Source organism: Marmota marmota, unplaced genomic scaffold (assembly GCF_001458135.2).
Source record: "Marmota marmota marmota unplaced genomic scaffold, marMar, whole genome shotgun sequence".
In the NCBI taxonomy this organism is placed as follows: domain Eukaryota; kingdom Metazoa; phylum Chordata; class Mammalia; order Rodentia; family Sciuridae; genus Marmota; species Marmota marmota.
In genome coordinates, this window is record NW_025999968.1 from 51,195,737 (window position 1) to 51,223,124 (window position 27,388).

Below are 27,388 nucleotides of genomic sequence, written 5' to 3' on the forward strand. Positions count from 1 at the left end.
GCAGGACAGTGCTATGACACAGAGTGACCAGCAGAATTTTGAGTCCATTAATTTTCCAGGACTGGCAAACCATAGTTGGAAACATACAAAGACACAGTCTGACAAGAATGTGCTTGGAGAATACTGACCTTATCAGAGCCAGGTTTGTCCTTGCGATATTGTAGAAATTGGAAGTCACAGGGGTCCATTTCCTAAGACACAAAGCAGAATCATTTCAAATGAGATTAAAAAATGATAAAAAAAAAACGGTGTTCCTATCAAGGTGATGAGAAAATCATCACTAGAATTAAGAAGAACCATCTTTATCAGAGGAGACAAAAGAGCATTCACTGCAGTCTAGACCAAAAGAGGTAAATGGAACCTAACCAAAATTCAGAGGTTAATTTTGCATTAATCCTTGTTTTAATTGGGTCACTCAGACATTTTCTAATAGTTCAAGAACAGCGGCAACAATACAGTTCTCTAAGGTGAAATATAATATTGTTCTGAATCTTCTAGGATTTTAATAGACAAGGTTGAAGTCATGTACTCCCATGGAAATATGCACAAAAAACAACAGATAACAAAAGCCACATATTGAAGCTTGTACTAAACTTGTAGAAATGAACCAAGAATTAAATTAAAATTCTAGTTTGCTTTTAAAAAGGCAAATGAATGAAACAGTAAATTATTTAACAAATTTAGCTTCAGAGATGCAATGTAATGTAACTAATACTAAATATACTAAACCTGCTGAAGAAACATGATTTATAGTCCAATTTCAAAAGGAAGAGAACTTGCAGTCTTGTCTTGTTTTTTGTAACTCACAATACAAAATAATACTGAAAGTATTATTGGCACATTGTTAGTGAAAAATAAACGTCAATGGGTAGCTGAAATAAGTTAGCAGACCTATGAATTTCTTTCAGAAGTCACAAAAGTTTTGAATGAGAACCTAAGGGTGATGGAAAGCAAGTTTTTGTCTTATCTACGCACCTGTGAATATTTTCAGGGTGCAGTGACAGTAAGGAGCAGAACTGGCAGAATTTGTGAGTCAGAGGACTTTTGAGTTCATCAAATATAAAATCAGAGTGGAAGCCCTTCCTTCCTTCCAATGTCTGCAGTAAGAATGATGGAACATAATTTAGTTTTTTCCATGTCTCAGATGTTGATCTGTTCTCTTATAACCAGTCTAATTTATTTGATGTAAATTGAACTTTATAGAATAATTAACTATTGATATTCAAGAAAAACATCTTTGCAAAACTGAGTATCCTGTTTCCACCAATACTTCATCATAAGCTAAAAATTGAGGAAGCAAATAAGGAGTGCATGGCTCATTGGATCCCTGTGTTCTGTCCATGCACTTTTTTAAAGATATTTTTTAGATTGTCGATGGACTTTTATTTTATTAATTTATTTATATGTGATGGTGAGAATCGAACCCAGTGCATCAAACATGCGAGGCAAGCTCTCTAACACTGAGCCACAACTCCAGCCCTATCCATGCAGTTTTTAAAAGACATGCCAATCCTGTACCTCCATGGTATTTCAAAGAATGAATGTGACACTTATTACAAAACAGTAAGAGTTGAGGGTGGAGCACCAAATTTTACTTTTCAGTGCTTTACTCTTGTATCTATTATCATCATTTGGGATGAAAAAGGGAACCATGGAGCAAATGTGGTTTATAACTGGAAAATTAACATGTGCTTTCTGGAAAGCTTGAAATATAAATTAAGGATAATTTCAAAGAAGAAGAGAAAAGTAGAAGAGAGGAAGCGAAGGAAGAAAGAAAGGAAGGTAGGCAGGGAGGAAGGAAGGAAGGAAAATCTCATCTTCTATTTAAGAATGGAAACAAGACAAAACAAAAATCAAATTGAAATACCTGTTTTCATAACTTACATGGTCCTATATAATCATATCATAAGTATTCAATTAACTATACGTAGAACAATACTTGGCATTCAAAATAGAACAGGAATTTCATCTTAAAAATCCATGAATAGATCATGGAATCCTGACATAAGAACAAAATTATCTCAGTTATGAGGCTTGTTTTTTGCAATAAATCAAGATACCCATGATGTTGTCTGAGGCACATGAGTGAGATAATGTGACCATGCACTGTCTGTGGTTTCCCCACCCAGCACCCATCTCACATAAAAGGCAGGTGGCAGACAGTGACATCCAGATTCAAGACACCTACATCCTTATCCTGAACTGAACGTTCCACTCCTGACAGCATGAGCTGCTACTATGGCAACTACTATGGTGGGCAGGGCTATGGCTATGGTGGCCTAGGCTGTGGCTATGGCTGTGGCTATGGCTGTGGCTATGGTGGCTATGGCTGTGGCTATGGTGGCTATGGTTATGGATGCTACCGCCCACTCTGCTACAGAAGATGCTGGTCCTATGGATTCTCCTGAGGAGTATTCTCACCCTCTGAGCATAGTGGTTTAACCTCCTGTCTTGCTGGAATCATCTCCAAATTTGTTACATGAGAAATGTTTGAATGTCTTCAGCAATAACAACTTGATTCCAAATTCTCTAAGAAAAATGAATGAGATTAGCTACCAGTTTTGATGCACCTTATTTCTTCCATTGTGTGATAGTTTAAAGAAATGGTTTTTTTTTATTAATTATAGCACTATGTAAATTGTGCTTGAATTTGACTGTCAAATTCTGATTAAAATGTCCATATTATTAAATAAACTTTATTTCATGAGATATATTATGGTGTTGCTATTATTTTTACTTGTCTCCATCAGTGTAGCATGTATATTTGTGTGTTTGCATGTGATTAATCATGTGTGTGTCTGCTCGTTTACCCAAGAGGAGAGAGACAGAACGTGTGCAATGCTAGAGAGACAGAGCAAGCAGGTCAGAGGTCTTCTATGGTCAGCAGAGTCTTAAAATTAATAAAGTAAAATCAGAAATTCTTTCTAACATAATAGAAAATCTGTTTGTGTATGTCTTTTTATCTTTCCTACAATTACTTTTTGATTATAGTTTTAAAATGAGTTATATTTTACAAATAAGTTTGTATTTTTATCAGATTATTTAAAATTCTCTATATTTGTATAGTTTGTGTTGTTTACATTCCAAGGGATCAGATGATATTGGCTACAGCCCTGCCTCTGTGAAATGTTTCTCAAATTAAAAGAAATATGTGAGTGTGTGTGTGCACGCGCAAGCACTAGCACGCACAGAGATAGATATGTATAGATGTTTATCTCCTGCCAAAACAATGACTGCAGGATTCATCACATTGAAAATGTCAGCACTAATGATCATCTTCTAGATTACCATCATGGTGATCAAATAGAATTTCAAATATTTATCAATTTATTCTTCTCTTTAAAAAAATTCATGTATTATGCATAGCAAGATGAAATTTATCAAAAGTAGGAGATACTTTCTTTATGTTATATTAACATTTAGGTGCTTTCTTTTTTACCCAGAAGTCTCATCTTTATCAAATGTATATTCCTACAAATGATAATTTTCTCAAGAATCAAATTGTTGCCACCCTTAAAGTCATTATGTTTCTCTCGGGAAACAAACTGACAGCATTCAATGCAATGAAATGCTGATAGAGAAGTAAGGAATAAGGAAACTGATTTCTTAAGATGGCAAAGTGATAAAAATAAATAAATAAAAAGAGGGGTGAAATTCTTCACTCTTCATGTGTAGGAGCCAGGAGAGAGGTTGGTATGACAAGAGTACCCAGCAGAATTCTAAATCCTTTTGAATTTTTCTTGATTGAAAAAACATAGGTGGATACATAAAAAGATACAGAATCCTTTTAAGAATGTGTGGAGAGATAACTGAGTTTAACAGAGCCAGGTTTCTCCCTGAGCTGTTTTAGAAATTTAGGAGTTAAAGAGTCGATTTCTTGAGACACAAAGCAGAATCATTTGGATATGATATTGAAAATTGTGTTCATATCAAGTTAATGAGAAAATGATCCTTTAAATTATGAAGAGTCATCCGTAATAGGTAACACAAAAATTCATGACCTATAGGCTATACTAAAATATGTAAATGTACTCTAACCAAAGTTCAAGAGCCTAATTTCATGATAGTTCTTATTTGAATGTGAGCAATGTGAACTTTTCTAATAGGCAACACAGCTCTCTATTGTTAAATATAATATTGTTCGGGGTCTGTAAAATTTTAATAGAAAATGTTGAGCTTACAAAAACCTATAGAAATATGTAAAGGAAACAATAGAAAACAAAAGGTAACTCAAACATCAGTCATATATTGAAGTTTGTGTTAACTTTAGAGAAATGTATCAAAAAATCTAACTTAAGGTCTGGTTATTTTCTAAAAATACAAATGAATAATGTGGTAAAAATTTAAGAATTAGCTTCAGAAAAACAATGTAATATGCATAATACTCAATATTTCATACCTGCTCAAGAAACATGATTTTTGTCCCATTTCAAAAGAAAAAAAAGTTTTATTTTTTTTTAACACTAAAATCTTCTCCAATATCCTTTTGCCACTTCTAAAATGTCATGATATGAACAATAAACATTGTAATAGGAGGAAACACAGAAATAATCATAAATTTCATGCAACACAATGCTTTAAAAATGATTGACACGTGTTTATAAAACATGATTGACACATGTTTATAAAAATAAATGCCAATTGATAGATGAAAGAGGCTAGCCGACATATGTGAATTCTCTCAGAATTCTCCAATGACTTGGTTTTTTTCACGTCTGTGCACTTATGACTACCTTCAGTGTTCAGTGACAGTGAGGAGCACAAGTGATAGGATTTGTGAATCAGAGGACATTTGGATTCAGCAATTGTAAAATGAAGAGTGGAAGCTCCTTTCTTCCTTACCAATCCCTCCAATGCCTGTGTTGGTGTGGTGGAACAACATTTAGATTTACCTCTCTGCTTGACTGTGACTCATTCAGCTGTCCTCTTAAAATAGGTCAAATTTACTTTGTGTAAATTATGTTTTAACAGAATATATTATTCTGTTCACATATTATATATACTAATATAATATATTATTATATAATATAATCAGTAATATATTAACCAAAAAATAATTAAATCTTTCCATGACTGAGTCTGAGTATCTTTGTTCCCATCATTGCCTCATGGATGAGCTAAACACTGTGGAAGCAAATAACTGATTCCTGGATAGTTGGTTGCTCTGGATAGTTTGTACCTTCCACACACTATTTAAGAGACATGTCATCCCTGAACCTGCAAGGCATTTGTAAGATAAAATGTGACACCTGTTAAAAAAGCCATGAGCCCAAGATGAAGCACACAACCTTACCTTAGAGTGTTTGACATTCACATCTAGAATCTTCATTTGGGATGGCGAAGGGAACCATGGAGCAAATATAGTTTCTAACTGTTAATGATTCATATATTTTCTGAAAAGTCTGAAATATAGATAAGATTATTTCATAAGAAGTAAAGAGAAAGAATCAAAGAAGAAAGCAGAGGAAGGAAGGAAGGAAGGAAGGAAGGAAGGAAGGAAGGAAGGAAGGAAGGAAGGAAAGAAGGAAGGAGAAAGAAAGAAAGAAAGAAAGAAAGAAAGAAAGAAAGAAGGAGAAAGAAGAAAGAAAGAAAGAAAAGAAAGAAGGAGAAAGAAGAAAGAAAGAAAGAAAAGAAGGAAGGAATGAAGGAAGGAATGAAGGAAGGAAGAAAGGAAGGACCTTTCTAGGGAATAATGGAAAGAACACAAAACAAAAATACAAATGAAATACCTGTTTTATTATTTACATTATATTATGTCATCAGATATATTAGTTCAATTAACTGTAGAATAATTTGTTCGATTAATATAGAATGAGACACAGCATTTAATATACAACCTGAATTTCATTTTAAAGGCACATAAATTGATCATGGAAACTGACAAAGAACAAAATTATCTCAGTTATGAGACTTGTTTTTGCTGTAATTCAAGATGTTCATGATGTTGTTTGATGCACATGAGTGAGATCATCTGACTGTGCCTGCCTGTGGTTTTCCCCACCCAGCACCCATGGTATATAAAAGGCAGGTGGCAAACAGTGACATCCAGACTCAAGACACCTACATCCTGATCCTGAACTGAACGTTCCACTCCTGACAGCATGAGCTGCTACTATGGCAACTACTATGGTGGGCAGGGCTATGGCTATGGTGGCCTAGGCTGTGGCTATGGCTGTGGCTATGGTGGCTGTGGCTATGGTGGCTATGGCTGTGGCTATGGTGGCTATGGTGGCTATGGTTATGGATGCTGCCGCCCACTCTGCTATAGAAGATGTTGGTCCTATGGCTTCTACTAAGAAATATCCTTAGCTGTTGAGCTTACTGGCTCTAACCTCCTGTCTCTCTGGAAACATCTCCAACTTTCTTCACATGAAAAATGTTTGAATGTCTTCAACAACATCAACTATATACTCAACTATCTGAGAAAAGCAAATGAAATCAGCATGCCTGTGTTGGTTCATTATTACCTCTTGGATTGTGATAGTTTGGAGAAAATATTTTCCTTTGATAATTATCCTTTTAACACTATGTAAAATCTGATTGAATTTGATTCACAATTACTGTATAAAAAGATACATATACTAAATAAATTGTTATTCACTGAAATCATGGCTTTCCTACAGTTCTTCTAAATTGTCTCCATCAGTATAGCAGGTATAATTGTGTATTTGCATGTGATTAGTCATGTGTGTGTTTTTGTTTACCCAAGTTGGGGAGAGAGAGTGTGTGTGCACATGGAAGACAAAGCAAGCAGATCAGAGGTTTTCTATGGCCAACAGGGTCTTAAAATTAATAGGGTAAAATCATAAATTCTTTCTAATATCATACAAAATCAATTTTTCTATGTTTTTTCGTCTTTTATATACTCACTTTTTGCTTATATGTTTTTAAAATAGGTATTTTCTACAAATAAGTTAGTATTTTATCAGATTATTTTAAATTCTCTATATTTGTATACTTTGTATTGTTTACATTCTGAGGAGTCAGATGATATCAGCTGCAGATCTGCTTCTTTGAAATGTTTCTCAAATTAAAAGAAATGTGCATGTGTGTGCATGTGCATGTCCGTAAACAGAGCTGGATACATGCAGATGTATATCTCCTGCCTAAACAATGACTGCAGGCTTCATCATATTGAAAATGTCAGCACTAATGATTATCTTCTAGATTACCATCATGGCAATCAAATAGCATTTCAACGTATATCAATTTATTCATCTCATTAGAAAAATACATGTATTATGCATAGCAAGAAGAAATTTATCAAGAGTAGGAGATACTTTTTTTATGTTATATAACATTTGGGTGCTTTCATTTTTACCCAGAAGTCTCATTTTTATCAAATATATACGCTTACAAATGATAATTTTCTCAAGAATCAAATTGTTGCCACCCTTAAAGTCATTATGTTTCACTTGGGAAAAAAACTGACAGCATTCAATGCAATGAAATGCTGATAGAGAAGTAAGGAATAAGGAAACTGATTTCTTAAGATGGCAAAAGTGTTGAAACGAGGGGTGAAATTCTACAGTCCTCAAGTGTAGGAGCCAGGAGAGAGGCTGGTATGACATAGAGCACCCAGCAGAATTCTAGGTCCATTTTTAATTTTTCTTGATTGGAAAAACATAGGTGGAGACATAAAAGACACAATCCTTGTAAGGATGTGTGGACAGATGACTGAGTTTAATAGAGCCAGGTTTCTCCTTGAGCTATTTTAGAAATTTAGGAGTTAAAGAGTCAATTTCTTGAGACACAAAGTAGAACCATTTGACTAGGATACTGAAAATCATGTTCATATCAAGTTAATAAGAAAATGATCATTTAAATTAAGAGGAGCCATCTGTAATAGTTAACACAAAAACTTATCCCTTATAGGCTATACCAAAATAGGTAAATGGACCTTAACCGAAATTCAAAGAGCCCTAATATCATGATAATTCTTATCTGAATTTGGGCAATGTGATCTTTTCTTATAGACCAAAGGAAACAAAAAGGCAACACAGCTCTCTATGGTGAAATATACTATTGTTCTGGGTCCTCTAAAATTTTAATAGAAAATGTTGAGCTTATGAAATCCTATAGAAATATGTAAAGGAAACAACAGAAAACAAAAGCTAATCCAAACATCAGTCACATATTTAAGCTTGTGTTAAATTTAGAGAAATGTATCAAAGAATCTAACTTAAGGTCTAGTTATTTTCTAAAAATGCAAATGAATAATGTGGTAAAAATTTAAGAATTAGCTTCAGAAAAACAATGTGATATGCATAATACTCAATATATCATGCCTGCTCAAAAGACATTATTTTTTGTTCCATTTCAAAGGAAAGAAAATTTGTTTTATTTATTTTTTTTATTTTGTAACACTAGGATTCTCTCCAATGACATTTTGCCACTTCTAAATGCCATGATATGGACAACAAACCTTGCAATTTGAAGAAATACAGAGATAATAATAAATTTCACACAATACAATGTTTTAAATATGATTGACACATGTTTATAACAATAAATGCCAATTGGTAGCTGAAAGAGGCTAGTAGACCTAAGTGAATTTCTCTCAGAATTCTCCAATGATCTGAATGAGAAGCATGGTAAAACACAGGTTTTTGTAATGTCTACGCACCTAGTACTACCTTCAGTATTTAGTGACAACAAAGTCTAGAACTGTCAGGATTTGTGAGTCAGAGGACATTTGTGTTCAGTAACAGCAAATTCAGAGTGGAAGCTCCTTCCTCCTTACCAATCCCTCTCATGTCTACATTTAGAATAGTGAAACATAATTTAGATTTATCTCTCTGCTTGACTCTCTAATTCATTGAGCTCTCCTTTTATAAAAGGTTTAATTTACTTTGTGTAAATTACATTTAAAAAAATGTCAGTAGTATGTTAAAAATATATATATATTTTCATGACTATCTTTGTTCCCAGAATCACTCCATGTATGAGCCAAATATTGTGGAAACAAACAACTAGTTTCTGGACAGTTTGGTCGCTCTGAATAGTTTGTATCATCCACACACTTTTTAAGAAACATGTTATCCCTGAACCTGCAAGGCACTTCAGGATCAGTATCTTTGATCAAATGTGACAAAAATGTGACACCTGTTAAAAAAGCTATGAGCCCAATATGGAGCACACAACCATACCTTAGAGTGTTTGACATCTGCATCTACAGTGATCATTTGGGATGATGAAGGGAACCATGGAGCAAATATAATTTCTGTTAATGATCATGTATTTTCTGGAAAGTCTGAAATATAGATAAGAATAATTTACTAAGAAGAAAAGAAGAAAGGAAATAAAACATTTTTTTCTATTGAAGAATGGAAACAACACACAACAAAAATAAAATGAATTTCCTGTTTTTATGATTTAGAGGATACTGTATAATCAGATATATGTGTTCAATTAACTAAATACGGAATGGGATGCAGAATTCAAAATAGAACAAGAATCTCATTTTAAAGGCCAATAAATGGATCACAGAATCCTGATGTAGGAATAAAATTATCTCAGTTATGAGGCTTGGTTTTGCAATAATTCAAGATAATCATGACATTGTCTTGGTCACATTAGTGAGACAATATGACCAAGCATTGCTTGTGGTTTTCCCCACCCAGCACTGAGGAGGTATAAAAGGCAGGTGGCAGACAATGACATCCAGACTCAAGACATCTACGTCCTGATCCCGAACTGAAGGTTCCACTCCTGACAGCATGAGCTGCTACTATGGCAACTACTATGGTGGGCTGGGCTATGGCTATGGCTATGGTGGCCTAGGCTGTGGCTATGGCTGTGGCTATGGTGGCTATGGCTATGGTGGCCTAGGCTGTGGCTATGGTGGCTATGGTGGCTATGGTTATGGATGCTGCCGCCCACTCTGCTACAGAAGATACTATTCCTATGGCTTCTACTGAGGCATTTCCTCAGCTGCTGAGCCTATTGGCTTTAACCTCTTGTCTCCCTGGAATTACCTTCAACATTCTTCACAGGAGAAATGTTTGAATGTCTTCAACTGTGTCAACTATGTTTCAAACTATTTGAGAAAATAAATGAAATCAATTACCTATTTTGATATATCATTATCTCTTGGACTGTGTGATTATTTGGAGAAAAGCATTCTCTTGATAATTATCATAACACTATTTAAAATGTGATCAGATTTGTCTATGTATAAAAATACATATTATGAAATAAACTGTATTTCACTGGAAACGTTGATGTGGTACAGTTCTATTAAGTTATCTCTGTGAGTGTGCCCTGTGTATTTGTGTATTTCCATGTGATTAGTCATGTGTGTGTGGTTGTTTATAGATATGGGGGAGAGAGTCAATGTTCTTCTGTGGTAAATAATTAATGGGGCAAAAATATTAAATTTTTCTAACATATTTTACAAAACAGTTTCTTATGTATGTCTTTTCATCTCTCCTACAATTACTCTTTGCTTAAAAGTTCTTAAAATGGCTATTTTTATGGTAATATTTTTATTTCACATGAGACAATTTAAAGTTTTCTGTATTTTAATGCTTTCTGTTGTTAGCATACACATCAATCAGATGGTATCAGCTCCAGCTCTTCCTCTGTGAAATGTTTATGAAATAAAACATACGTGTTTGTGTGAGTGTGCATATACATATATCAGTATATCTGTATACATTCTGCCAAGGAAATTACTGTAGGCTTTATCATATTAAAAATGTCTACACTAATAATGAGTTTCTGGATTACCATCATGGCAATAAAATTGCATTTCAAATTATATCAATTTATACTGCTATTTAGAAAGAATACACATATTATGTATAGCAACATGAATTTATCAAAACCCGGAGCTATTTCTGTTTATTAAATTAACATTGGGAGATTTTCTTTTTACCTGGAAGTCTGGTCTTTGGGAAATGTAGATTCCTGCTATGCTAAATCTCCAGAATCAAATTGTTTCCACTCCTAAAAAAAAGTCATGTTTCACATGGGAAACTGAAACTGACAGCGTTGGTGCACTGATACGCTGATAAAAAGTAAGGAATAAAGGAACTGAGGTCTGAAGACAGAGAGTGTGGTGAAGAGTGAAATTTGACGTTCCTAGGAGTGAGGCAAGCAGTTGCTGTGACAACAAGTAGCCCAAGAATATCATTTTTAATTTTTCAGGGCTGGCAAACCATAGTTGGAGCCGTAAGAGGACACATCTGGATGCGAATGTGCTGAACAACACTCAGCTTCAAAGAGGTGCTTTAGAAACTCTGAAGTGGCCTGGCTCAGTTTTTTGACATCACACAGAACTTCTTGATAATTAGATAGAAATTTTGTCCTCATCTAGGTCATGGGATATAGTCACTAAAACTCAAGCACTGCTTTAAAGAAGTGTCCTTAGTTGAAAGAAACAGAAGAGCATTCTCTATTGGCTCCACCAAAACAGGTGAACAGACCCTAGCCCAAATTCCTGCAGCCTTTTATTATGTTAGTCTGTACTTGAATTAGGACCTTCAGACCCATTTAAAAGCCCAAGATGAATAAAAACAACCCCAAAATTCCATAGTAAAATACAGTATTGTTCTAAATCTTTTGAGATTTGTGTATAATATGTTGTTGAGTCTATGGACATTTGCAAAAGAAGCAAAAGACAATATATAAAACATGCTAAATAGTAAAAATGTACCAAAGAATTGAATTCCAATTCTAGTTCTTCTAAAGAGAAAATTAATAATGTAGTTAAGAATTTAATAAATTTAACAAGAAAAAATTTGAATGATTAAACCTAAACACAGGCTTTCAAAAACACTTTGACTGATATACATATTGGAATGAAAAATAGTGAAAAGATTATTAAGGGGTATCATACCTCATGACTGGTAAAACGTACATGGAACTGGAATTCCATGAGGGAGAAAAAATGAGTGCATTTATGAATAGAAAATTGTCTATAATTTTTCCAAAACTGTTGAATAGCATCAAGTCACAAATTCTAAATGTTGTGCCCTGTCAAGAGTGAGAAATTCAATTAAAATTCCAAGTAGGCATAACTCAATAGCTGAAAATTAAATACAAAGCCAAAATCTTAATTTAACTAATTAAAAAAAAAAGATTATCTATAAAGATTAGGAATAAGGCTGCCATTAATGCCTCAACAGGAACAAAGGAAGCTGGATGGAAATGTGATATTTTTTATGTGTGGATTATAAATGACTATCAATCTAGATTCTCACATAATCAACATGTCCAGATAATGAAATAAAATAAGTAAATATATTAGTAGAATCTCATCTTCAAAATAAAGAAAATAGAAGTTCCTAGACAAAGTATTTTATTGTTTTTTAAATGCACACAATAAAAAATAATAGACTTATTTATGCAGAAGGAAAGTGATCCAGGCGAATATGGACATTCACAAAAATGTGAAGTTAACTAAAAAAAATGTAAATATTTGTGCAGAAATACCAATGGTAGTTTCTTCAAATATTTTTATATGTAGAACAAAAGAAACATAATAAGTATGACACAGATTACCAGAGTACAAAGAACAGATAGGTCTAAGACCCAGGATCAGTAGGAAAGAAGAGTGTCACTAACTCCAATCGATAGTGATGAGTGGACTCTGAGCAAAGGAAGGGAGGTGGGTGTTTCCTGTAAAATTTTACTTACTACAGAAATAGTGGGAGTTTGTGAGTACCCCTGGGTTGGAATATTACTCAACAGAAGTTATTCTTTCACCCCTCACCTTTAGGATGGGAACATCTGTCCCATCCCTGCTGCAATAGGGTTACCCATATCATTTGTTTGGACCTTACCATGGACAGAGTGCATGTCCGTACCCCACGACTTTGTACTCAGTGTGTTATTTGCAGTGGTTTATTGGAGTGTTGGAAGACATGCTTGGAGTGGAGGTTTGGGCATATATATCTGGGATTTCTCTGACACACTCTTTCTTTCTGGAGAAGATGTTCCAGCAAGCTGCCAGTCCAAGAAAAATGAAAGTCACTTGGCAAAGGCTTTATGCCAATCTACAAACCAGATTATGTTGGCCAAATCCCAGCCAACCCTCAAATACATGAGCAAGACATAAATGCTAATGTTATACGGCATGATTTGAGGGATCATTTTTATAATCAAATTATTTTAGCTGATACTTAAAAATTGTACATATTAATGGGACGGCATAATGTTTTGATACGTGCATAAACTGTAGGATATTTAAATAAGATGAGACATATCAAGCACATCATTTATTGTAAAATCTTTTAAAATCTTTTCTTCCTATTTTTAAAATGACATCATATTTCTATTATTTATAGTAACCCTCCTATTAAATAGCATACCTGAATTTCTTGTTCCTGTCTAATCATAATTTAGTACCTGTTGGTCCAAATTTCCCCCGTTTTCCTTCACCTAGACTCTGATAACTAACAACCTCTGTGAAATCAACATTTAAATGCAAGATTATTATAGCAACAACAGTTTTAGATACGACATACTTGATAAGTATGCCAAGAAATATTCAAAAGATCTTTCATAGCTACACTGTTCAAAATTGTTAAACATCAAAAGAACAAATAATCATTAAGAATAAAATTGCTAAATTAAGCTGTGTTTGTACATAGCAAATTTATTTATAAATTCATAAATTGATCAATAAATTTGCCAATTATGCTTTTTTATATTGCAGTTAAGAATTAACACAAAATAAACTTAAACAAAATAACACAAAAATAAATTTCTGAGTCTTAAGAACAAAATGTGAAGCTAAAGAAGTCTACTAGTGTGAATCTATTAGTATGAGTTCAAACCTGTCAAGAGAAATCCCTGATGTTGTAAATTAGGAAAGATTATTCCTTTGTGTTGGTACTGAATAGAAAAGTTATAATGGAAATATCTGAGACGTTAACATTATGTGATTCAGGGATACATCTTCTGATTAAAGAGGGTTTTCTCTGTGAAAACTCCTCAAGTTCTGATCTTAAGACTTACCAACACTTTGTATGTTGTACAGTATCCATAATAGGGCTTGGTTCTGTTTTTTGTTTTTGTTTTTGTTTTTTTAGGACCATACAATATATATTATATGTTGCCTGTCCCCTAAAAGAATTCTGTACTAAACATGGCATGTTTTCTCCTGAGAACGGACGAGAAATTTGGCAAAACTCAGACATCGAATGCCTCTGTACAAATGTACAGCCTATTTTCTGATCAGTTCCAGAAATACTGAACAATTAAGCAGAATGTATACAGAATTCCCATATATTCTTCCGCCCTCCCTCCTCCAGTTTCATCTATTATTAACATTATTTCCATACATTTGCCAAGTTGATAAGCCAATATTGATACATTATTAACATTTGTAGTTCACATTGTGTTGTACATCTATGGCTTTGACTAGTGTATGATAACATATTTACAGTACTAAAGTAGCATACAAAATAGTTTCATGGTTCTAAAATCATCCTTGCTTTGCCTATTTATCCCTGCTTGCTGCCTACCAAACTCCTGGTAACCATCAATAATTATCCCCATTATATTATCTTTTTCAGATATTGTATCAGAATCATGTGGTACATAGTATATGGCCTTTTCAGACAGACTTCTTTAGTGTAGCAACAAGCATTTAGATTTCTTCCTTGACTTTTCATTTATGACTTTTCTTTTTAGTGCTGCATAATGTTCCATTTTCAATATATATCACTATTTATCCATTCACTGATGGAAAGCATTTAGATAGGTTCAATTTCTGGCAATAATGCATAGCTGCAAGGCTGGTAGAGTGAGGCACTGGGTTCAGTCCTCAGTACCATATAAAAACAAATAAGAGATATTTTGTCCATATGCAACTAAAAATAAAAATAATAATAATAATAATAATAATAATAATCCATAGCTGCTATAAACATCCAAGCACAGATATTTGTATGGACATAAACCTTTAACCTCTCTGATTAAATATCAAGAACTCCCAGATTGCAAAGCAAAGTTTGGTTTAATTTTGTAAGGGACTTTGGCACTGTCTTCCAATGTGACTGAACTTGTTTGTATTTCCATCAGCATTAAACAAGAGCTCATGTTGTTCTACATCCTTGCCAACTTTTTTTGTTTGTTTGTTTCTGATTTGACCAGGCTAACAGATATATATCGCAACACTTGACTGAATCAGCCAGGGTCACTCCAGTTAAATTGAGCTGAGCTACTAAATAACCACACAGAGACAGAAAAGTTCAGTGGCAGCTCCTCGACCTCAGCTCTCACAAGGGAGGCCAGAGAGGCAGGCAAAAGATAAAGAGAGCACACCTGAAATCCTTTCTATTGGGGGCAAAGACATTCAAGAAAGTTCAACCCAACTAAGGCAAGGGATTGGGTTTCAGGAGGTTGCTTGGTGATGGGGTCAGCAGATTGACTGACATCTTGGGAAGCCACACCCATCTCAGGTGCTATGTGGGGATCATAGGCAGAGCAAGCAAAAAGGACACAGCCCAGTCAGAGCAGCCACATCAGTCCAGTTCCCTCATGTGCTCAAGTGCGCATAGCTCACACACACACAGCCCATGGCTGGCTCACAACAGATATGTAGTACTTCACTGTCATTTTAATTTATAACTTTCTGCAGATGCTGCGGTACATGCCTGTAGTCCCAGCAGCATGGGAAGCTGAGGCAGGAGGATTGAGAGTTCAAAGCCAGCCTCAGCAACTTAATTCATAGTTTCCTAGTGAAATGTGCTTATTTGCTATCTACAGATTTTTTTGGGGGGAGGGCAAGATGCCTGTTCAGATTTTCACCCATATTTTATTCAATTTGTTTGTACCTTGTTTTGAAGAAATGCCTCATTTTAAAGCTTCATGATTTAACTGTAGGGAGCCAAACAGTATCAAATTAACCTCATTTATGAAGAATTCATTTTATCATCTGAACCAAGAGATTCTAAAGATTCCAAATGAAAATAAGCAAAGAATGTGTGGTAAATACTGCCTTTATTTTCTTGCATCTATTTCCAAGGCTTTTATAAACAAGGTCCTGTGCAGTTGGTTGCAGGCTGTGTAGGCTTTGTTTCCCTGTTTCTCAACTGAGTCACCCACACCTGACACCATGTGCTTCCACTGAAATTGCTAAGATGACCAGGGTTGTAGCCGTGGCTGGCTGAACTGTGGCTAGGATATTACTGGGTGCAGCTGCTGCCTCGCTTGTTGGCTGTGGACATCCCAGTCCTATGAATTCTACATAAGAATCCCAGCAGCTTGGTTTACTAGACTCTTCCTATGATTCACTGGTTTGGCTGTTTCCAGGGTTCTTTTCAAATTCTAATTCTTTTCCATCTATCTTCCAACAGTGGCCAACCCACTCTGAGTTGTCAGGAGTGATGGGGTTAAGGCTAAGGAAGGCTCAAAGTGGTCACATTTCATCTTGGTTGATAGAAATCACTTGAAGTATGTTGTGAGTTTTAGAAACTTTATCTCAAATTATACTTCCTTTTTAATTCTCTAAATATTTTAAATCAAAAGTTTTCACAGGCAGAAAGTGCAAACTTCATTTTAAAACACCATCATCATTGTCCGTTTTCCTTGGTTTTCATGGACTCTCTCCATCTCCATTAGTTCTGAGTTATCATGATTGAAGACACTGCCTGATTCGCGCCCCAATGTCTTACTAATAATTCAGTTCTCCATTCACATATGCCTATAGCCAGTGCCATTATTAACACCTTCATCATACTAAAACCTCATCTTCAAAACTGAAACTGTAACTCATAATTACCTTAATTACTTAATAATATGTTCCATGAGTTGAGCTTCATTTTCCATGATGCTATTTTGGTATCTCTGTTTTTAGCCTGTTCCTGACTGCATATTGGTATTGAACCATGTGTTGTTTTGCTTCTGTAGAGACTTATTTTGGTCCACTTCAAGTAGTTCTTCACTGAGGATACCTTTCTAACCATCAAGAATAAGTCCACTTGACTTATTTATTCTTAATATAGCTAAAATATTCTTTTAGAGAATATTTTAGCTATATTAAGTTTATGTCTATGAGCCTGATTGGCTCACAGCGGCCCCAGCAACATCTAGCTGATTGGCTCCTCTGCGGTGATGCTCATTGGGCTGTTTCCCTGCCCTTTCATACCACGGAGCTGCTCACTGGGGGACTTTTTTGGCTCCGCCCACGTGACCCAGCCAATCGGCCTCAAGAGCAGGAGGATTGTGGGAGGTGGAGAGAAGCTTGTGTGGGAGAGAGAGGCTTGTGGAAAGCCGGTGGTGGCAGTTGAGGCTCTGAGGATTTTTCCTGAGAGGCTGTTTTGTTTGGTGGCCCGTACGGGGAACGAACCCACGACCTTGGCGTTATCAGCACCAAGTACCGCAGTCTGGCTGGGCACAATCAGAAGCCACTTGTCAAAAGAAACTAACTTTATTTTTAGAACCACACACGCCAAACAAAACAGCCTCTCAGGAAAAACCCTCAGAGCCTCAACTGCCACCACCGGCTTTCCACAAGCCTCTCTCTCCCACACAAGCTTCTCTCCACCTCCCACAATCCTCCTGCTCTTGAGGCCGATTGGCTGGGTCACGTGGGCGGAGCCAAAAAAGTCCCCCAGTGAGCAGCTCCGTGGTCTGAAAGGGCAGGGAAACAGCCCAATGAGCATCACCGCAGAGGAGCCAATCAGCTAGATGTTGCTGGGGCCGAGGAGCCAATCAGCTAGATGTTGCTGGGGCCGCTGTGAGCCAATCATCAGCCGGCAGCTGGAAGTTTGCTGGGGCCCCTTCGGCTGTGGCTCTCAACACACTTGAAAATATTTTCAATCAGAATAATCATTAACTTAATACTTGAAGAAGTCATGACTATATTGTTAGTAACTTTGCAAAATAATTTTGGTTCATTTTTTTTAATCAAACACAGTAGATATTTCAACTGCTATAGTTTTGTGATATAAGTGTGGAAAACAGTTATATTAAGAAACAGAGAAAACAAATAGAAAACAAGCAATAAAATGGCAAATGTAATCTTTAAAATATCAATAATTGTGTTAAGTATAAATGATATAAATATATCAATTAAAAGACAAAGAAAACATGGTCCAACAATATGCTATCTACAATAATTCACTTTCAAAAAATGAGTTGGTAGGTTTAAAGTAAAAAATGATGAAAAACTATATACTTTGCAAATAGTATCTGCAAATTTTAAGTGCAAATGGCCATTTGTGGATAATAGATGTCCTATGGGATAGTGCACCTACATTATTCTTTTGTATGAATATGCCTCAATTTATTTGATTGGAAGTTTGATATTTGTGATTTATAAATTCTAGTTATTATGAATAATGATGCCAGAAATATTATTTCACATATTTTCAGTAAGTATATTTGTACCATTTCCTTTATATACTAAGAAGTTCAGTCCATGGGCCTTGGTACTTTTATTAAAATCAATGTCCCAAACAGACTGTAAAAATCTATACCATCCTGTAACAATATATAAGTTGTTCATTCACTTAAAACTTACAATTTTAAAATTATTCATTTTGTGATTAATTTGCCTTATTGTAAATTTATTTTGCATTTTTATGATAAAAGTGAGGTTAAACACCTTTTCATGGAATTGCCTCTTTATGTATTTTGATGACTTTTAATTGGTTGCCTCTCTTTTACTTATTTAATATAATTCTTTAAGAATCCTGGAATTTGATATGTGCTGTAGAAATCTTCTCATTATATTTTCTTGACATTTTTACAAATAAGTTCTTCATTTAATTTAGTTAAATTAATTACTTTCTCTTTATTGTTAGACTTTTAATATTTTGTTCAATTTGTACTCTAGTCTATGTCCATGAATAAAATTTCCTATTTTTTCTTCTAAAAGTTTACTAGTTTATCTTTTATAATTATAATCCATTTTACAATAATTTGGGGGGAGTGGGGACCAGGGATGGAATTTGGGGGCACTCAACCACTAAGCCCCATCCCTAAACCTATTTTGTATTTTATTTAGAGACAGGGTCTCACTGAATTGCTAAAGCTGTCTTTGAACTAATGATCCTCCTGCCTCAGCCTCCTGAGCTGCTGGCATTATATGTATGCCCCACTGGGCCCGGCTTTTACAATGATTTTATATGTACAATATAGCAAGAATATTTTTATTCACATGAAGTACTAATCAACTACACACTATTCACTGTAAAGACAATCATGTACCCACAGATTACTATATCACACGTATCTTTTTCTTTTCCTTTCTTTTATTTTGTTTTTGATTTTTGTTTGTTTTTTGTTTTTGTTTTGGTTTTTTGGTGATATTGTCATCCCTCTGTATCCTTGAGGGATTAGTTCTAAGACCACCTACAAATACCAAAATCCAGAAATCCACATATGCTCAAATTCCCTATATAAACTGATGTAGTATTTGCATATACCTTAGGCACATCTTCCCTTATATCTTAAATCACCTCTAGAATACTTATAGCACTATACAATATAAATGCTATGTAAATAGTTGTTATATTGTATTATTTAGGAAATAATGACAAGAAGAAACATGTCCACACATGTTACAGATGCAATTTTTTCCCAAAAATTTTCAATTCAAATTCAGTTGAACCCTTGTAGGTAGGTATTGCACAACAGGGCCGATGTATTTGTGCAATTAAAATCTCTAAATTTCCCTCTGAATATTGCTTTTGTTCTGCCCCCCAAATTTGAATGTACTGAATCTTCAGTACCACTTTTGTATTCTTTTTTTTTTGTACTTTTCATTATGGATTTGTATTTGATCCTCAAATCTGTCACTTGATTTGAAACATTATGTGCTTGTCTTGTTGATATTTACTATTGATTTCTAGAATTCATTTTCTTTGATAAGGAAACATAAGTTCTTTAAGTCCTCCATAATACTCCAAGTGTTGGATATAGCTCAGCCTGTGATCAAATTCACAAGTGCTCCATGTGCTACTGAAAACTATTTTTGGAGATTTGGGGTTTGATGCTTTATATTCATCATTTGGTAAACTTTATTAATTAAACTGTTCCAATCTTCCATGTCCTTGCTTTTCAAAAACAAATGTTGTGACCTTTTTATTTCAGTTATTAAGATACATGTCTTGCTTTATTCCATTACAATAGAGGAAAGTACTTTTGCTTTAATATTATAGCTATGTTATTTATACAATATTGAATAAAAGTTATTTGTTTTCCCAATGGATTGGTCCCTTAATGGTTATAATATTTTCTTCTTTATTTCTAGCAATTTTCATTGCCTACTATGTCTGATATCAATATTGCTACAAAGCTTTTATTCTGCCTAGATTTTCCAACATAAATTTTTTCTATCCTTTTCATGTTAAAATATCTTGCTACAAAATATTGGAGTTCTGTCTAATTTAAGCAGCACATAGTAAGGTATAGTACTTTTTTCAGGTTTGCAATTTCTGTATTTTCATTGAAGTACTTAATCTACTTACATTACTAATGTATTTCAGCTTTAACCTACCATTCTTCTCTTTGTTTTATGTTAATTAGAATAGTTTTTATTCCATTTCCTGATTTCTTGGCTTACCTCAATTTTGAAAAGTACTTTATAGTCCACTATTTCCCCTCTTGAATTTAAAATTATTCTTTTATTTTTTTTCACTAGACTATACAACATATATTTTTACCTATTATATTCTAACATAAATTAGCGTTTGTATCACTTACATAGAGCTACAGCCAAAATTACACTGCCTTCCTATTCTTCATATTATTATTTCAAGCTTGCTGTTTCTACATATATTTTATACCCTTAGAGATGATGAAATGGTGCTGCTGCTGATGATGATTTCATAGACAAGATCCATTTTCATTTCCTAATATAAATACAAATACCCACTCTTGCCTTGCTTCTCACTTTTAGTTTTTCTGTGTTTCCAACTGAAATCATTTTTTTCTTACTTCCAAAACAATTCCCTTTTCTATTTTTTTTTATGTGCAATTTGGTTAGTGACAAATTCCCTCTGTGATTTCCCCTTCTCTAAAATTATAAATATTTCTTTTAACATGTAAATATTTTCCCCAGGAAGCTATTTCTCAACTACTTTAAATATAACATGCAAAATACTACTTAAAAAATAAATGAACTCTATTATGTAACACAATTAAAATATATGCATTGATCTGTGCATAATTTTATAAATAGCATCTACCTTATAATAGTGGGTGCATATAAATTTGTGTTAAGTGTATCACTTTCATACTTGGAAGAAAAACAGCATTCTGGGTATTTCAAAAAAAAAGGATTCAATTAGGAGAAACAGTAACTTATTGAACCTCTGGAAGTTCTGGAGGAAAAAGATCAGAAAATGTGTCTTCTACTGTTCAGAATTACTCTAATATTTCAGTGAGTCAAGAATTTGCAAGAATCACAGAAATGTAATCCTATTTTATGTAAAAGTTCTCACATATCAAAATCATATATGATTCTACTGCTCTTATCTGAAAATATGGCTTTCTCATCTTTTTAACTGATCCTGTTGAATTTTGACCAAGAACCTGTCATTTGAATAGTTTGAAAAGGCTTCTAGGAAGAGCTCTGTGAAATACAATTTCCAGTTCCTGTGATAAATGAAAGAAGAGAATAATATGGAGTTGTGTGGAGACCAAGGTGAGTTCTGCTGTAACTTGCTCCATAAAGTACTGATCACTAGTTTTCTGGCTCAGCTTAACCTTGAGTTGCTTTATTTTGTAGAGCAAGAGTTTGCCATGAGTTACTATTTTAAGTCCAAGTGCCAAGGTAGAATGACTCTACACTGTTGAGGGCCACAGCCGAGTCCGGATGACGCATGGCATTTTTGCCAGAAGTAGTGGTTGAGAGGTGACGCCAGCAAGCCATTAAGATGATGACTTTTGAGTTCTCGCAGAGTTCCCATTGAGTTCCAGTTGAGCTCTCTTGGGGATTCCTGAAGAGTTCTCCTTGGTTGGTGAAGTTCCAGTGGTGGGAGTTCCGGTTGGTGTGGTGTGTTCCTGGAGGAGCCTCGTGGGTGGCGTTCAGGAGAGTTCCCGGGGAGTGTGCTGGTGGAGTTCGGAAATAAAGTTTGTTCCTGCTTGAGTGGCTCGTGATTTGTTCCCAGCCAGACTGTGGCACTACACCTTGCTTGTATAAGTAAACAACCACCATATGCCAAGCAAAACCATAAGTAAGAAACTGAAATACATTAATCATGCTAATAAAAATAACCACCTCAGAACTTGTTGAATTTAAACGTGTATTCATGGGGCATATCTAACTTGTATAAGAAAAACCAGACTATGAGCTTATCAAACACACCAGACCACCAAGAGAAGCAGCCCCCTCACCTGAGTCCTATAAAAGAAGAGTGCCCCAACACTGAATATGGCAGCACATTGACCCTGTCACTTGGTGACTTCTCAGGAACTTGCCCAGTAAAATCAACATAGCCAGATGCAGAGGTGCGTACCTGTAATCCCATTGGTTAGGGAGTCTGATGCAGGAGGATCATGAGTTCAAAGCCAGCCTCAGCAACAGTGAGGTGCTAAGCAACTCAATGAGACCCTGTCTCTACATAAAATACAAATTAAAGCTGGGGTTGTGGCTCATTGTTTGAGTGTCCCTAAGTTCAATCCCGAATATACCCTCCCTCACAAAAAAATAAGTAAATAATAAATAAAAAGTCACCATAGCAGTGAGTCCCAGAATCTCTGTCCTGGCCTTCAGCACAGTACTGTTTCTCCTGTCCGCGATGACCATGCAAAAGCCCATTCTAAGCTGACACTCTGAAACTGCCCTCCGTTCTGACCCTGGACTAAAATAAGATCCTGCTTTGACAGCTCTGTGCCCTGAACAAGTTTAATCAGACCACCTATCATGACTCTTTGCATTGGTATCTGCTCTCTCTCTCTCTTTCCCTTTATTCTCAGTTCAGCCTCCTGAACTCCCTATGGTCACCTTAACTCTTTGTTAGATATATTTGTGCAAAAGTGTGATGTGTGGCTTGAGTATTAGAGAGATTAGTAGTTAAGACTGGAATGAAAGAACCTGTGGTTGCCAGGCTTATGACCATCAGGTTACCCATGAGCATTCAGTGAATTGCCACTACTGAAAGTTTAGAGCCTGTGAATTTATTGTTATTCAATAAATTCTGACATTGTGGAGAGACACAAATATTTTTGGTCTTTGTTAATGATATCGCTCACTCAGGACAAGTTACTTTCAGGAAATCTAGTACTGTAGATTTCACTCAGTTACACAGGCAATGTATTCTTTTTTTTTCTTCTTTCTTTCTTTATTTTTTCTTTTCTTTCTTTTTTTTTAAGATCACCATCTCTTGCTACACTAGGTCAGTTCTATTTAGAATCCCTGAATTTAGACAGAAGTTTTTGCCTCTTTGTGACCTAAGAATTTATACGAACATTACTTACATTTGGCCCATAAGATACTTAATTCTACCTCTAAAGACACAGGAATACACTATAAAGAAAATGGTAGAATTTAATTGTGAACTGCATGACTGAATTGATAAACTCATCTTGACACAAAGATGACACAAGTCTAAATATGAATGATGATAACCATTTATATGGATTTATGGAAGAATAAACCTATGAATGAATGGACAATCTATCGTGAGTCATTGTTAGAAATGTGTATCTAGGGAAGAAGGATTTGCATTTTAAAAATTTTAAATGTAGAGAAGATGATAATCTATCATGACATCATTAACATTTTCCATCTATAAACATATACTCAGAACTCAAGAAATATATAATTCTATATTACATTGTGCTTAGTTGGATAAAAATGATTTCCAGAATGAGATGTCACTTAACAGTTTCCCAAGATCATGGATCCCAGGCTCTACACCAAAATAAATTAAACACATATAAAATACAACTAATTTGGCTGTGGGAATCCTGACAGAATTGCAGATTTTACTTATTTAAGAATACTTTTTTCTGTTCCCCCCAAAATAAAGAAATTTCTAATGAAAATTAGTCTGAAATACTAACCAAACTTCCTTCACCGGGGGGTTTTTAAAAGCCCATTGCAGATAGTGACTTTCGAACTCAGCAAACTAGTTCTCAGCCTCTCAACCAAACCCACCACTCTTGCCACAGTGTGCTGTCAGAGCAAAAACTGGGCTGGTCTAGCTCTGGCTCTGTCTGAGGCTATTTCCTGTGTCAATATGCCACAGCCACTCATCTTTCTCTAGCAGATATCAAATTCTGCCAAGAAACTTCTAAAGTCATTTGAATTATGGTCATGCTACATTTATATTTTGTTTTGTTTTATTATGCTTTTAACTAAATATCTTCTATTTTGTCTTACAAAAATGAAAACATCACCCTAGACTATTTGAAAACAAAGCAAAACAAAAAGCGACAATTGTTCTTCAATCAGTATATTTCAAATAACAAAATCCCTTGGAGTATTTCATAATTTATACCTGCCCCAGCATTTGATATCACATTATCAATACACTTCATTGTTTATGTAACATCCTTAAGTCATTTTTCAATAAATTCTCCATGTTAAATAGTGCTGTTTTGCATTTATTCTCATCTCTTTTTATCATGAGTGTGTGTGTGTGCCAGATGAGTTTAAATATAAGTATGAAACAGTAAGAAATAAGGGAAGAGAAAAATCTGCACATATTTTTCCTACAGGAATGACGTGTTTAAACAATGAACAAACAATGACTGGATTGTGTTTTCTTTTTTTCCTATCCATATACAAATCTGTGCATTCAGATAATCTCTAGCCATTAATAATATCCACATATAATTACATATAAGTCTGGGCTTCATCCCAATATGATTATTAACTTGATTGCCATAGGTACATTCTATGGGTCTCTGTTTTGACTGTTACTGGTCTATACCACATGGAAGGTATCAGATGGAATCTAAGCTTATGTCACTAAACTCCTTTAATTATAGTTTTTGGCCTCTCTTAGAAGGGCCATATGCAGACAGAAGTGTTGTCCAAACCACATTCCATGTAGCTCCTCTCAGTCCAGAGGTAAATTACTAACCATGGTTCACTTTAATCATGAGAAATATTTCTTGGAGTATACTTGACAAATATCACCTTATGGGATTACCAAAACTAGCCATTAGCATAAGCTGATGTAGCAAAGGAAAGGATTTTATTCATTATTTCCCCTGGAAAACTCAGTAATAAAACAAATAATAAGATGACCCAGTATTTTATAATGAAGAGTTATCTGTAAATGGTCACCAATATATAAAATGATATTCAACTGTACTAGGTCTCAGGGAAATATGCAGTGAAATCAACACACCTGCCAGAATCACTAAGGAAAGTTCATGTTAGCATGATCTGTTGTTGAGAATGGGATTGTAGAGTCATCAAAGGCACCCTTTACTTTGGAAAATAGTTTTGTAGATTATATACAAAAGCTGAATAATTTTATACTCTATAAGCCTGCAATTTCATTTCTAGTATACACCCAACAAAATTTCATCTGTGTCAAAATGAAATGTTTTTCCAAGAAATGCATTCCCTCTTCCCTGAACTCTGTGAGAGGATTATATCCCCATTCTCCCTTGCTGTTGTTCTCAAGCTATGGAATCTGTGGGACTGGCCTTATAGTAGACAGAGTGTACAAAGACAAAGTGTATTTCTCTATCCATTGACTTGCTTCTGGCAATAAAAATGATGAATATGTGAGTAGAGCCTTGAAATCATTTGTACTATTTTTTAACACATGGAGGAGGAGATAGATTGACCAGGTTCTGGTCCAAGTTAGAAAAAAATTTGCATAGAACCAGCTTATGACTTTGTACCAAGCTTAGCCTATTCTGGTAAAACCACAGATAATGTATAAACCTATGAGGATAAAGCAAATGAAAACTAATTCTAAAACCATGTTTTGTATTTATTTGTTATGAAATATTGTGGGACTATCAGATAGACACAAATAGAAATTTACCAAGAACATGTAGAAAGTACATGTAGTGTTTAAAATTAGAAACAACTGAATACTCCATTGACAAGTGGGTAAATAAATTGTCCTATATCATACAAGAGAATACTATTCAGCAATGAAAATGAACCCCTTTTTATAAAGGGGAATTATGAATCTCAAATTCATAATACTAATTGATTAAAAACAGATAAAATAGTACCTGCTACCAGGCAGTAAAACACAAATACATGGTAAGAACAGGTAGGACAAATAATTCTTAGGATGGTGGTAAAGAGAATATGGAAAGACTTTGGATCCTGCTAATGTTCCATTTATTGGTCTTATTAAATGCTTATTAAGCAGTATAGTAATTTTACTAAAATTAATCTACTTCTACTCTTAGGAAATTGTAAACATTTTGGATTTCAATAAAATTATACTTTAAAATGTATAAAAGGCCTTTACTTTGTTCTTTCATTGGAAGTAATTATCAGAAAACCTAAATCAGAGATACATGACCCCTAAGAAAATGGGAATATATCATATTTATAGCATCAAACATTCTTTCCTTTCATGTACCCACAAACTAATTGTATGCCACCTGAGTTTTTTAGAGAAGTGCAACTTAAAATATAATTTTCCTTAGCAAAATAATAAACATCTAGAATATGGCTTTCATATTATATGTTATGCCTTATAGCCTACATACTAGTGATTGCCAAATAGCGAATGAGGAAGATATCTTGAAAATGAGACAGAAGTTATTTTTTAAAATGTACATACTAAATTTTCATTCATCTTGATATAATATTAGCTAATCTATCATTACATGATGAATCAAAACATCAACAATTATTATGTGAAACAGGCCAAAACAATCTGGATTCTCAAAAGCCCCTATATGGATGGAAATATTCAGTTCAAGTTCAGGAATTCTCTGTTCTTCAATCAAACCTTTGATTCCTAACACCACGTGCTCCTATGAACATTGAACAGTGGTCTGGGCTGTGGCTATGGTAGACAAGGATATGGCTGCTGCTGCCCATATTGCTGTGGCACATACTGATTCATGACGCTACTAAGAAACTTGAAGAAAGGGAGTTTATTTAGCTTGTAATTTAGAGACATAGATGGAAGATCCCATTTATTTAGCCTCTGGTGAAGTCAATAGATTGTGGTACATTGTGGTGAGCTTGTATGTAGAAGCAAGCGTTTGCATATCAAACAGAAGCCAGAATGAGAGAGAGAGAGATGGGGTCTCATAATCCCATCTGAGAAGAAGCCTACAATAACCCAAGGATATTTTACTAGGATCCACCTCTCAAATGTTTCACTTCCATGTAGAAAAAACCTCTAATTACAATGGACCCTAGAGGGAAACTCAAACCTTTCCCAGTAATAGTTCCAAGTGTATTGTTATAATTGAAAAACATATCACAGATTGTCTCAAATTTATAAAACTTAATGTTTTGCAATTTTATTATAATTTAAGGTTT

General features: G+C 34.6%; 3 protein-coding genes across 3 annotated transcripts; all 3 read left to right on the forward strand.

Annotated features, from left to right (window-relative positions):
- The first annotated feature begins 2,225 nt into the window (after positions 1–2,225).
- On the forward strand, positions 2,226–2,700 carry LOC107136132 (keratin-associated protein 20-2-like). The gene has a single exon (XM_015478334.2). The coding sequence runs from the start codon at positions 2,226–2,228 to the stop codon at positions 2,406–2,408; it is 183 nt and encodes a 60-aa protein (XP_015333820.1). The 3' UTR covers positions 2,409–2,700.
- A 3,401-nt stretch (positions 2,701–6,101) lies between these two features.
- LOC107136133 (keratin-associated protein 20-1-like) lies at positions 6,102–6,583 on the forward strand. Its single transcript, XM_015478335.2, has one exon. The coding sequence runs from the start codon at positions 6,102–6,104 to the stop codon at positions 6,294–6,296; it is 195 nt and encodes a 64-aa protein (XP_015333821.1). The 3' UTR covers positions 6,297–6,583.
- A 3,136-nt stretch (positions 6,584–9,719) lies between these two features.
- On the forward strand, positions 9,720–10,206 carry LOC107136134 (keratin-associated protein 20-1-like). Its single transcript, XM_015478336.2, has one exon. The coding sequence runs from the start codon at positions 9,720–9,722 to the stop codon at positions 9,918–9,920; it is 201 nt and encodes a 66-aa protein (XP_015333822.1). The 3' UTR covers positions 9,921–10,206.
- The last annotated feature ends 17,182 nt before the right edge of the window (positions 10,207–27,388 follow it).

Excerpts from the sequence above, each read along its gene's own strand:
- LOC107136132 (XM_015478334.2), top strand. The coding sequence starts at position 2,226 with ATGAGCTGCTACTATGGCAACTACTATGGTGGGCAGGGCTATGGCTAT.
- LOC107136133 (XM_015478335.2), top strand. The coding sequence starts at position 6,102 with ATGAGCTGCTACTATGGCAACTACTATGGTGGGCAGGGCTATGGCTAT.
- LOC107136134 (XM_015478336.2), top strand. The coding sequence starts at position 9,720 with ATGAGCTGCTACTATGGCAACTACTATGGTGGGCTGGGCTATGGCTAT.